Source organism: Astyanax mexicanus, chromosome 13 (genome assembly GCF_023375975.1).
Source record: "Astyanax mexicanus isolate ESR-SI-001 chromosome 13, AstMex3_surface, whole genome shotgun sequence".
Classification (NCBI taxonomy): domain Eukaryota; kingdom Metazoa; phylum Chordata; class Actinopteri; order Characiformes; family Acestrorhamphidae; genus Astyanax; species Astyanax mexicanus.
Window position 1 is genome coordinate 14,640,431 of NC_064420.1, and position 13,750 is coordinate 14,654,180.

The following is a 13,750-nucleotide window of genomic DNA, read 5'->3' on the forward strand; positions in this document are numbered from 1 at the left end:
ATTTTTAATATCTCAGTTAGGGATGTGACCTATCATAATGTATACAGTCAAAATGTATCGTTATCGCGAAAATACCATGAAATATCGTGATATTAATTTAGGGCCATATCGTCCAACCCTAATAGATAACCAATACTTCTACTTAAGTAAAGTAAGGAAATGTTTGTGTATATATATATATATATATATATGGAGCTGAAGGTCAGGACTCGGTTTAGACTGAGGGTTCAGTGGTAAAACATGCTCTGAAGGAAACGTGACAGTTGGCATTTTTCTGCAGCGTAATTGCAGCGAGCGGCATGGCCCTCCCTCTCAGGAACGCCAACCTTTTCAGGTGGAAATAATGTGTGTGTGAGTGTGTGAAAGTGTGAGCGTGTGTAAGCGAGGGAGGTGTGGTGGAGCATGCCATGGGAAACAAGCTGCACGCAGGCAGGAGAACAAAGGGAAGCGTCTGGGTGCAGCGGAGAGACAGCAGCAGCAGCAGCGTCCGTCACGGGCTGCTGCGGCCCGGCTCAGCCCGACTGCTCCGCTCCTGCTATAATAGAAACACGGCCTCGCAGCAGCAACACGGCCAGACCGCCAGCTGCACACGCCGCTGCTCTGAGAACAGAGACAACCTGCGCAGCACTGTGGACGACCCTGTGGATGACCTGGTCATTGAGAAACATCTGAAGCATGAAGTACAAAAGCAGCCTTCAGGAGTTACGGAATATTCAGCTATTAGTAGGGCTTCATCTAAATGTACTTATTCACAAATATAGCAATTTATTTTGCTATTTTGTAATGAATTTACTGACTAGTTTACCAATTATGTTGTTTGCGAGTATTTGCTTTAAATTTTGTGGGTTTTGAACTTGTGACTTGATGACTTTTGCTCCCTTATTCTTTGATGTTGTGAAATAAGTGTTATGTTTTAAGAAGTCAAGGTGAAGACTCTATTAACTATTAAGCATGGTGGTGGGTGCATCATACCCTGGGGTTGTTTTTTTTTTCTGACAGGGAAACAGGTATGTTGCACAAACAAGTGGCTAGAATAATGAAGGAGGTAGACTTCACCATAACAAACAATTAAAAATCTGTAGAAGCATTTTTTTAACCCCAAGTCAGAGTACGCATTGAAAACGCAGATAATATGAACCTCCTAAAAAAAACCACTGTTTACATCCCATAACGCTAGCTTTCAGCTCCAAGCACCATAGCGAGAGCCATAGACTATGTAGACTCTGCATAGAGTAGTTAAAGGTTGTAAACAGTGGTTTTTAATAAGCTTCTTGTGCACTTTTTAAGGTATTAATGTCTCGTTTTAAATGTCAGGACTCGCAGAATTCTAGCAATGAGGTGTTGAGCTACTTTGAGCTGGATAACGGTGGAAAAAGCTATTTTTTGGGCAAATTATGCCCCGTGTCACCCAGTCTGAAGGGTGTTTGGACAAAATGTTAACATTTCTGGATCTCAGAAAGCTCAAAAAGAACAGAGGTGTGCTATTCATTAAATGGTAAGTACTTTTTATCATGTTTTGATACAACAAAAGTCTGTTTTACACCAGAGATCTCCTTTAACTTGCGGTTTCTGAGGCTGGTAACTCTGAACTTGAACTTACAGCAAAAGAGATAACTCTTGCTCTTTCTTTCCTGGGGCAGTCCTGATGAGATCATACCGTTTTTGATAGTCTTTGTGACTGAACTTGAGGATACTTTCAAAGTTCATATTGACTGACCTTCATTAATTAAAGTATGGTTCATTTCTTGCCATAAAATAGATTAGAACATTACTCAAATAAAGCAATTCACTGTATACCAACTCTACCTCTTCACAACTTTACAACTGATGCTTTCCAACACATTAGGAGGCAAGAAATTCAAGTAATTACCTCTTGATGATTTCAGCACAGCTGTTCACTGGAAGCCTGAATTCCAGGTGACTCTACCTAATAAAACTGAGAAAATCCAACCAAGATGTGCAAAACTGTCTAATCTAAGCAAGCAAACTAAAACACTTTTTGTTTACTAAATAATTCTAGATGTTTTTCTGTATAGTTTGGATGTCTCTTTAAATGTGAATATCTGCGTGCAATCAAATGAATGCCAAAATAAGTCACCGCAAAAAAAAAAAAATAGTATTTGGTTGGACTGCCTTTAGCTTTGATTGCAGCGCGCATTTACTGTGGTATAGTTTCATTAAGATTCTGCAATGTCAAGATTTATTTCAATCCAGCGTTGCATTAATTTTTCACCAAGATCTTGAAGCATTGATAATTGTAGAGTCTGACCACTGCACAAAGTCTTCTCCAGCCCATCCCAAAGATTCTCAATGAGGTTAAGATCTGGACTCTGTGGTGAACTCTCTCAATCCATGTGTGAAAATGATGATCTCATGCTCCCTGAATCACTCTTTCACAATTCCAGCTCCATGAATCCTGACATTGTCATCTTGGAATATACCCGTGTCATCAGGGAAGAAAAAAATCCATTGATGGAGTAACCTGGTCTATATTCAGTATATTCAGGTGGTCAGCTAACCTCATTCTTTCAGCACATACTGTTGCTGAACCTAGACCTGACCAACTGCAGCAACTCCAGATCATTTACCAAATAAATATTTTTTTGGCAAGGCAGTGTAGAGGTAGTGTAGAGGTAGTGTAGAGGTAGGTGGACAGTTGGAAAGATTCCAATTTTCTTTTTTGCACTCACAAAGCAAGAAAGCTGTGCAGATTTCTGACCTCTCTTTCCTTTCCAAGTGGTCAGACACTGTTAGAGCAGGGGGTGATTTCCTGCTTTCAGTGTAAAAAGCTCTTAAATGGCAAGGTGTGTAGTTTTTTTTCTTTTTGTAGAGGCGGCTGCTTGTGCTCTTTTTGTATGGAATAAAAAAAAAGCCCGGCTAAAAGAACCACCGTGTGTAGACCCAGCGATCTCCTTCTGAGGCATATGATGATTATGATTATGGGCCACGGGCTCTTATTATGCCACTACTCCTTCAAATCGGAAAATCTCAGAAGTGTGACAGAGAGTAAAGGATCGTTATTGGCTTCTCGGGAGACCGATGGACGAGGCGCGTCGTGTCGCCGGGTTCCTGCTCTGGTTTCGATCGAGGCCTGCTCTTTGCTTGGGCTTTTTAATGGGCTACTGGGGATCAAAATAGTTGCATAAAGCATATGAGAACCTGAGGGAGTGAACACCTACACACACACACACACACACTCAGTCATTAGAGAAGAAAGAAAAGGAAAGCGGTGGAACCGAGGCCTTGGTGAGTCAATTACGCCCAGGAGGGCCTGAGGGAAAAGCAGGCAGCGATTTTTAGTCACTTTGTGTTGGAGAATCGCAGGTGTTTAATATGACAGTGGGGAAATGTTGTGAAATCTGTGTTTCTCCTCCGTCTCCTGAAGACTAAAATTAACCACCCTCCTGCCCTCAGCTCTTCCTCTACAGACTAATGACATACAAAAACCGGAATACAGAATAACTGCAGAAAATGAACCACAAAAACCACTGCATTTGCTAAAGAAGAGCAGGAGGCTGGAGCAGCTAAAGTGGTTCACACTGGTCGCTATGGTGTGCCAAGCTGGCTGCTATGGTGTTATGATACAGCTCTTGTTTTTTTAAGTTGTTTCTAGGCGAATTCTAATGTTTTTTGTATGGTACAGCTGTTTCTAAGGTGTTTCTACATGACTGCTATGGTATGACAGGGGGTTTCTATGGTGATGCTAAGTGGTTGCAAGTGGCTGGTTGTTAGGGAGTTGCTATGGCCCAGCTTTTGGTTTCTAAGCTATTGATGATTGGTTGCTAGCTGGTTGCTATGATGTTGCTACGTGGTTGCTATGGCATCCAGTCAGTTTGCTATGGTGACGCTAAGTAGGTTGCAAGCTGGCTGCTAAGGTGTTATGGTACATCTGTTAATTTCTAAGGTGTTTCTACATGCCTGCTATGGTATCACAGGTGGTTTCAATGCTAAGTGGTTTCTAGTGGCCGGTTGTTAAGGAGTTGTTATAGCCAAGCTGTTGGTTTCTAAGGTGTTTCTACATGGATGCTGTGGTATCACAGGTGGTTTCTATAGTACTGATGATTGGTTGGTAGCTGATTGCTACGGTGTTGCTAGATGATGGATGAGGTTCATATATGGATGTTAAAGTGCTGCTATGTGGTTGCATGATGCTGTTATGGCACAGCTGTTGGTTTTTAAGGTGTTTATAGGTGGTTGCTATGGTATTACAGTTGGTTCATATGATGTTGCCAAGTGGTTGCTAAGGTGCTTGTATGTGGATGCTATGGTAATGCTATGTGGTTACAAGTTGGTTGCTGAAATGTTGGAAGATGGTTGCTATTGTGTTGTTATGGTACAGCAGTTGGTTTCTAAGATGTTTCTACATAATTGCAATGGTATCACAGGAGACGGCTATGGTGTTGCTTAGTGGTTGCTAGCTGGTTGCTACGGTACTGCTGGGTGGTTGCTAAAGTATCTTTCAAATGTCTGTAGGTCTGCAGCGTTTCCATCACTGCAGAGGGCATGGCGTCAGGAGAGCAGTAAAGGAACGCAGAACAGGGCAGAGGAGGATTTGTAGCTTCTATCAGCTGGTAAAGAAAAAGAGACAGTCTGAAAGAACAAGTGTCAGTGATGGACTCCAGGGCCACTGAAACACTGTTCTCTGTACGGGTGATGGATTTTTATAGCGCTCACAGGAACTTTGCTTAACAGCGTTCAGCTTCAAACGACCTGGAGGAACAGAGGCGGCGAGAAAAAAGAAAAAATAACAGATCCAGAGAATCCAGCACGAACCAGAGTCCAGGTAAAACATGTTTACAAGAGGAACTATTTCATTTTAGTCTCCCAAAACACACAGATCAGTCATTCAGCCATGGATTAATGAATAGATGTACAAATGCACGGATGTATAAATACACAGACAGACGGATGGTAACTGACTGGATTAATAAACAGATGGACAGACAAATAGACAGAGGGGTGGAGGAAGTGCCTCATCAATCTCTACATGGATGAACAGAAGTAGATCGATGGATGAACACAAAAATAGATGGATGGACATGTATGGATGGACGGACGGATAATGGAATGGTTTACAGGATGAGCTGAAATTAATGGACAAATAGGTTTACAGGAGGAATTGCTTCTCTGCTTTGGATGGATGGGTGGATGTATGGATGATTGGATGAATGGACAGAAAAATGAACAAATGGAAGAATACAAAAATGGATGGATGGACATATGGACGACTGAATAGGTGGATGATGGAATGGTTTACAGGAAAAACTGCTTCTCAACAAATCAGTCTTTGGTGGTTGGATGGATGGATGGATGGATGGATTTACAGTTGGATGACTGGATGCTGGAGCTGCCTCATCGAACACACATCAGTCTTGAATGGATGTGGACACATGGATAGACAGACGAATGGACAGATGGAAGGAACTGCTTATCAACAAACATCTGTCTTTGCTGTTTTGATAGATGGATGGATGGATGCACGGACAGTTGAATGGATGGACTATCAACAGAAATCAGTTTTAAATGGATGGATGGACAGATGGAAGGATGGGCAGATGAATGGACAGATAGCTTTACAGGAGGAACTGCTTCGTCATTCTTAACACAGAAATCATGGATAGATGGATGGACGAACAGAGAAAAAAGAAATAGAAAGGGGGAGAGAGAGAGAGAGTGAGAAAGTGTGTGAGAAGGTGAGAGAAAGAGAGAGGGAGAGAAAGATAGAAAGAGAGAGACAGAGAGAGAGATAGAGATACATAAAGAGATATAGAAAAAGAGACAGATATATAGAGAGATAAAGAGAGAGATACACAAAGAGATAGAAAGAGAGACATATAGCGACAGAGATAAAGAGAGAGATACATAAGGAGATAGAAAGAGAGAGAGAGAGATACAGTATGAAGGGTCAGAGTGTAATGTAATCAGTGAGTTGTATGTGCAGACAGGGCTGTAATGGCTCTGCAGAAGAACCTGTCAACAGCAATCAGATGCAACAAGAACACACTCCACACACACTCCACACACACTCCACACACACTCCACACACACTCCACACACACTCCACACACACTCCACACACACTCCACACACACACTCCACACACACACTCCACACACACTCCACCTGATTACCCAACATCCCGTCCTCAACACTCCACACACACTCCACCTGATTACCCAACATCCCGTCCTCAACACTCCACACACACTCCACCTGATTACCCAACATCCCGTCCTCAACACTCCACACACACTCCACCTGATTACCCAACATCCCTCCCTCAACACTCCCCCTGATTACCAAACATCCCTCCCTCAACACTCCACACACACTTCACCTGATTACCCAACATCCCTCACTCAACACTCCACACACACTTCACCTGATTACCCAACATCCCTCCCTCAACACTCCACACACACTCCACCTGATTTCCCAACATCCCTTCCTCAACACTCCACACACAGTCTACCTGGTTACCCAACATCCCTCCCTCAACACTCCACACACACTCCACCTGATTACCCAACATCCCACCCTCAACACTCCACACACACTCTACCTGATTACCAAACATCCCTCCCTCAACACTCCACACACACACACTTCACCTGATTACCCAACATCCCTCCCTCAACACTCCACACACACTCCACTCGATTACCCAACATCCCGTCCTCAACACTCCACACACACTCCACCTGATTACCCAACATCCCGTCCTCAACACTCCACACACACTTCACCTGATTACCCAACATCCCTGCCTCAACACTCCCCACACACTTCACCTGATTACCCAACATCCCTTCCTCAACACTCCACACACAGTCTACCTGGTTACCCAACATCCCTCCCTCAACAGTCCACACACACACTTCACCTGATTACCCAACATCCCTCCCTCAACACTCCACACACACTCCACCTGATTACCCAACATCCCTCCCTCAACACTCCACACACACTCTACCTGATTACCCAACATCCCTCCACACACACTCCACACACACATATAGCTACTATAGTCGAATATAAATAACAGTGTAGAGATGTGAATCCAGTATGAATCTGTAGTCCATGTAGCTATTAGTGGAGCTGTAGTGTGTGCAGCTATTACAGTCGGACTGAAAAACCCGTGGAGAGATGTGAATCCAGTATGAATCTGTAGTGGATGTAGCTATTATAGTTGGACACAAGTAACAGTGGAGAGGTGTGAATCCAGTATGAATCTGTAGTGGATGCAGCTATTATAGTTGGACACAAGTAACAGTGGCGAGATGTAAATCCCCTTTGAATCTGCAGTGGATGTAGCTATTACAGTCAGATATGTAGCTATTAGTGGAGCTGTAGTGTGTGCAGCTATTACAGTCAGACACAAGTAACAGTGGAGAATTGTAAATCCAGTATGAATCTGTAGTGTGTGCAGCTATTACAGCCGGACAGAAACACCAGCGGAGAGATGTGAAACCAGTATGAATCTGTAGTGCTTGTAACAATTATAGTCAGACACAAATAACAGTGGCGAGACGTGAACTCAGTATGAATCTGTAATGGATGTAGCTACTATAGTCAGACATAAATAACAGTGGAGAACCGTGAATCCAGTATGAATCTGTAGTGCGTGTAGCTATTACAGTCGGACAGAAACACCAGTGGAGAGATGTGAATCCAGCATGAATCTGTAGTGCGTGTAGCTATTACAGTCGAACACAAATAACAGAGGAGAATTGTAAATCCAGTATGAATCTGTAGTGCGTGTAGCTATTACAGTTAGACACAAGTAACAGTGGCGAGATGTAAATCCCCTTTGAATCTGCAGTGGATGTAGCTATTACAGCGGAGAGATGTGAATCCAGTATGAATCTGTACTGTGTTTAGGTATTACAGTCAGATACAAATAACAGCGGAGAGATGTGAATCCAGTATGAATCTGTACTGCGTTTAGGTATTACAGTCAGATACAAATAACAGCGGAGAGATGTGAATCCAGTATGAATCTGTAGTATGTATAGCTATTATAGTAGAACACTTATAACAGAGGAGAGATGTGAATCCAGCTATTACATTTAGACAGAAATAACAGTGAGAGCTATAAGTACAGTATGAACCTGTAGTGGATGTAGCTATTATAGTCAGACACAAGTAACAGTGGAGAGTTATGAATCCAGTATGAATCTTTTTTTTTAAAAAGTGCTGTATTATGAGTTTATTGTGAATTTACAGCATGTGTAGTTTTGCAATCAACAGTATGTGAGTGTTTGACTTTTACAGTCCGAGAGCATTAATAGCGGTGGGATTTAAATCCAGTATTAATCTGTAGTATCTAAAGTTAATGGGAATTTAGAGAAAATTGAATACGTTTTCTATCCAATAAGAACAGGTAAATAAAGCATCCTCTGCTGAAGTGAATGTGGGTTCAGCAGTGTTTAAAGCTGAGGGGTTAGTGGTGAGGGAAGGGGGAGCAGAGGGAAGTGGTCGAGTCATGCTCTGGTGCTGAGTGGGGTGACGTGAGCTTCTGTTATCTCTGCATCCGTGTCACTCTCATCAGTCTGATCTGACCTCCAGCCCAGCAAGGTGAGAGGAAGAGCTCGCTACAGGAGCCAAACCGGCATGTGTGTTTGTGTGTGTGTGTGTGTGTATTCATAAGTGTGTGTGTGCGCGTGTTCTTACGTGCTTCTCTCCTTCAATCCTCCTGTCAGCGAGCTGAACGGCTTCCAGGTACTTAAAATGCAGCTCCATCAGTCGGTCCACCTGCAGGGAGAGGGACACACACACACACACACACACGCATTTACAAAACCAGGCATGCACACACACAAATAAAACCACTCAAGCACAGGCCCATGGGAGTATCTGGCCCAATTTTAAACTTCTCTCACACCAGGCTCGGCTGCAGCCACCTTCAGCTCCATTCACCCAGAGCACGCATACAGTCCTGCCATTCTTCTGAAGGTCCTGCACGGTCTGTCTTCACAGCACGGACTGTGTTTACTGTTGCAAGTTATCCATTATAATATATCAAACAAATAAAGGCTTAAATTCTTTTCCTTGCACAATTGTAGCATGTCTTACTTCTCACAGTAGAAAAAAATGAAGCTGAGGAGGACCATGCAACATGACGATGACCCAAAACAAGCATTAAAAAATTACTTAAGTTAAACGTCTGGTGTCATTTTCTATTCAGATGACCAAAAAGAATGTATGGAGGTCCAAATATTATTAAAAATAAATAAATGAGAAAAATGTAAGTAAATCACTCAATAAAATTAATAGGGTGATAAATAAACAGTAAAGAATAATTATTGTTAATGTAAAAATAAATACATATACATGTAAATTTCTTAATTTCTTATTTATGGATTTCTTTATTAACAAATGACTTTTATTGAGTGATTTACATACGTTTTTTTTTTTTTTTTGGCATTTTTGGCGAACATGAATGTGTATTCCTGGAACACATCTGTGGAATGTTAGTGTAATTGTTTATTATACATGGCTTAAGTTTACCAATATGTTCATAAATGGTCATAAAAAAAATGTAAGTGGGTAAAAATGGGAACATAGGCCAATTAAACCCATTGATAAACTAGAAGGATGCTCAGTGTGTGTGGTGTACCTTCTCGCAGTCGTTCTCTGTGAACTTGCTGAGCAGACGGCTTCTCTGCTGCCCCTTCAAGTTCCTCAGCATCGAGGCCATGATGGAGCACACATGCTCTGGAGGAATAGAAGAAGAAGAAAAAAAAAAGAATTAACAGGAAAGTTCTACTGCTAATAAAGTCCCAACACTATTTCCGTGTTGATCAGAGGAAGAAACAGAGTGGCTATGGTAATCCAACAAGGAAACAGAGAGGCTGTGCTAAACAGAGGAGGAAACAGAGTGGCTGTGTTAATCAGAGGAGCGGCTGTGTAAATCAGAAATGAAAACAGAGCAGGCTGTATTTATCAACAGTTGCTGTGTTAATCAGACGGAAAAGAGTGGCTGTGTAAAATCAGAGAAGGAAACAGAGTGGCTGTGTAAAATCAGAGAAGGAAACAGAGTGGCTGTGTAAAATCTGAGAAGGAAACAGAGTGGCTGTGTTAATCAGAGGAGGAAACAGTAGCGTTGTAAAATCAGATGAGGAAACAGAGCGGCAGTGTAAATCAGAGGAGGACACAGAGCTGCTATTTCAATGAGAGGAGGAAAAACAGCATATGTATAAATCAGAGGAGGAAACAGAGCGGTTGCGTAAATCAGAGGAAACTGAGAAGCCATGTTAGAGAAGAAAACAAAGCAGCTGTGTAAATCAGACGAGGAAACAGAGTGGCTGTGTTAATCAGAGGAGGAAACAAAGCGACTTTGTTAATCAGACGAGGAAACAGAGCAGTTGTGTAAATCAGAGGAGGAAACCCGAGGGGCTGTGTAAATCAGAGGAGGAAATAGATTGGCTGTGTTCATGATAATAAAGAGCGGTTGTGTAAAATCAGAGGAGGAAACAGAGCGGCTCTGTTAGTCAGAGGAGGAAACAGAGCAGTTGTGTAAATCAGAGGAGGAAACCGAGGGGCTGTGTAAATCAGAGGAGGAAACAGAGCAGTTGTGCTAATCAGAGAAGGAAACAGAGTGGCTGTGTTAATCGGAAGAGCAGCTGTGTTGTTAATCAGAGGAGTAACAGCAATAATCAGAAGGCAGGAAGAGGAAGAGCTGAGTCAGCTCTGTGAGAGTAGTAGGGTAGAGAGAACCTGAGGACGAGGTGAGAGACAGAGGAGAAAAAACAGTAAGGTGGTGAGAAACTACATGTGTAAGAATGTTTAACTCAGAGGGCGAGTTAGAATGGCTGAGAGAGAGAGAGCGCAAGAGAGAGCGCGAGAGAGAACGCGAGAGAGAAAGAGAAGGTGAATGCTCTGGCAGTGGAGGAGGCAGGTATTAGATAAGTGTGTTATCTCTGAGCTCTGCCCTGGGATATAATGCAGGAAAGAGAGAAAGATGGAGGGAGGCGGAGAGAATGAGGAGGAAGGATGGAGGGAGGGAGGGACGGAGAGAGGAAAAGAGGAGAGATGCCCAAACTGTCGCTACAGCACTGGGTCTCCGTGGCAACAGGAGGAGAGGTCATTAGCTGCAGGGATGTTGAAGCAGCTGGACGTAGTGAGAGAGAGAGAAAAAGAGGGTGAGAGAGAGAGAGAGAGAGAGAGAAAGAGAAAGAGAAAGAAAAATGGTCTTAACTGAGGATTTGAAAGTGCAGCAGTGTAGGTGTGTGCAGAATATAGTCTATAATAACATTTCCCCTTGGATGTTTCCGCCTATTATTGTTTAAATCATTGAAAACATAATTTGTATTTTCTTGCAAAATTACAAAAAAAATAATTAATTCAATTTCTCTGCATGCATAACTATCCTCCTTTCACCCTGTTCTTTAATGGTCAGGACCCCACAGGACCACCAAAGAGCAGCTATTTTTTGGGTGGTGGGTCAATCTCAGCACTGCAGTGACTGTACTTGCATGGTGGTGGTGTATTAGATGTGTGATGAAGGGTAAACCCTGACTACTGAAGAAGTAGGAGCAAGGTTACTCTGCATGGGTAGTGTCGGGCATGCAGTCTGGAGTACCAGATAAAGAGAGCAAAAAGCAGTAATTCTTCTTTTATCCCAGCCAGATTTTATTTACAGCCACAGCGGTGAAGGATATTTACATAGCGCGCAGATATATTTACAAAAAGAAAAGTAACAAATAAACAAAAAGAAAACTAAACCAGAAAGAAACTGTCTCTCATCAGAGAAAAAGATTATGACTACAAAGTCACACGAGCTTAAACGTGAAGCATACAAGCATGCTCTTACTCTGGCACAGGTGTAACTTAACCTGGCCCTTATGGGATGAAGACCTTCTCTCCTTCCCCCCCGAAGTTCTCAATGATCCCCCTTCTCCCGATTCTTGGGAGGTATATATGCGGGTAGCCCCGCCCCTGAATGCACCAAATCTAATTACAGGTTAACATGAGCATTATCACCCATAAAAGTATCTGCACTGGAAACAGTATACGCAATCAATATGTTGAGACACCCTTCAAACAGAACACACATAACTATAATCAGCCTAAACGTGTTGTTAGCACATAAATAACATCGCTCTTTGTCTCCACAGGGCCTCCTCTACCCCTCCCCTTCTACAGAGGATGGTATCACCCAGGTAAGTAAAACTCAGTGGTTAGCCCACCTGTACTCTTTTAGGACTACACAGGTAAGTATGAACAGTAACAGGTTAGAACAGGTAAGTATACACGTGTAATTAGCTGTTGGTAATGTGTAGGGTAACCTGCTTCATTACACACCCACCTCCACAAGGTCCACACCGTCCCAATGACGAGATAAAAAGTCTGCAGTCACATTCTCAGAACCTGCTCTGTAGACAATGTCAAAGCGGAATGGCTGAAGTGAGAGATACCACCTCGTGACCCGCGCGTTGGAGTCTTTCATTCTTTTAATCCATTGGAGAGCTCTATGATCTGTCTCCACGACAAAGTCATGTCCAAGTAGATAGTACCTTAGGGAGTCAAGGGCCCACTTGATGGCAAGAGCCTCCTTCTCTATTGTGGAGTACTTGACCTCCCTCGGAAACAGTTTTCTGCTGATATACAGGACAGGCTTACGATCCTTGCCCTGCAACAACACAGCACCCAACCCAAGTCCTGACGCATCCGTCTGCACAACAAAAGGTTTGGCAAAGTCCGGGCTAGCCAAAACGGGTTTGTTGCACAATGCATTCTTGAGATCTTGAAAAGCACGTTCACAGGTTTCGGTCCACCTGACCCTCTGTGGCATGTCCTTTCTAGTCAGATCAGTCAGAGGGGTTGCCCTCTCAGCAAAGTTGGGGATGTACCTACCAACCTACCAAACCCAAAAAGGATCTGACTCGCCGCTTGGTGGTAGGCTGCGGGGTTGCTCGTACCGCCTCCACCTTGTCCACTTGAGGTCGCACTTGCCCTCCACCCAGGACGTATCCCAGGTATGAGACCTCCGTCTGAGCAAGATGACACTTCTTGGGATTCACAGTGAGACTGGCACTGGCAATCTTGTTGAGGACAAGTCCCAGATGTTCCAGATGCTCCTCCCACGACGAACTGAAGACGACGACATCGTCGATATACGCTGCCGTGAAGTCGTCGGTACCTTTGAGGACTTTGTCCATCATTCGCTGAAAGGTCGCCGCTGCACCGTGCAAACCAAAAGGCATAGTCCGAAAATGATAGAGTCCGGACGGTGTCCGAAATGCTGTCATTTCTCTGCACGACTGGCTGAGTGGCACCTGCCAATACCCCTTACTAAGGTCTAGGGTAGACAACACCCTGGCCTTACCCAACCGCTCTATCAGTTCGTCCATCCGCGGCATTGGGTAGGGGTCAAATGCTGAAACAGCATTCAGTTTTGAAAAGTCCACGCAGAAACGTAGTCCACCATCCTTCTTTGGGACCAAAACGACAGGACTGCACCATTCACTGTCTGACGGTTCTATGACGCCCATCCTCAGCATCTCTTCCACTTCCCGTTTTAATTCAGGAACGAGTCGTGCTGGCACCCTGCAGGTGGTTTGTCGAATCGGCTCTTCCTTGGTGAGTCTGATGTTGTGTTGAGTCGCTGCTGTCTGACCCGGTTCCTCAGAGAAGAGCCCTCCTGGTATGACCTGTAGCAACTCCATCTGCTGATGAACATTGAGGTGAGACATCACAGGAAGAACCGCTCCCTCACTTTCAGTGGGGAAGTACTGCTCCAGCACCT

At 43.6% G+C, this 13,750-nt stretch overlaps 1 protein-coding gene across 1 annotated transcript in view; it reads right to left on the reverse strand.

Moving 5' to 3' along the window:
- Nucleotides 1–13,750, reverse strand: part of ctnnbl1 (catenin, beta like 1) — a 107,029-nt gene that overhangs the window by 29,189 nt on the left and 64,090 nt on the right. The window contains exons 12-13 of the mRNA XM_049462716.1: nucleotides 9,620–9,717; nucleotides 8,674–8,754 (exon numbers count right to left, since the gene is read on the reverse strand). Of these exons, the coding sequence (XP_049318673.1) occupies nucleotides 8,674–8,754; nucleotides 9,620–9,717 (179 nt within the window). The remainder of the gene's footprint in view (nucleotides 1–8,673; nucleotides 8,755–9,619; nucleotides 9,718–13,750) is intronic.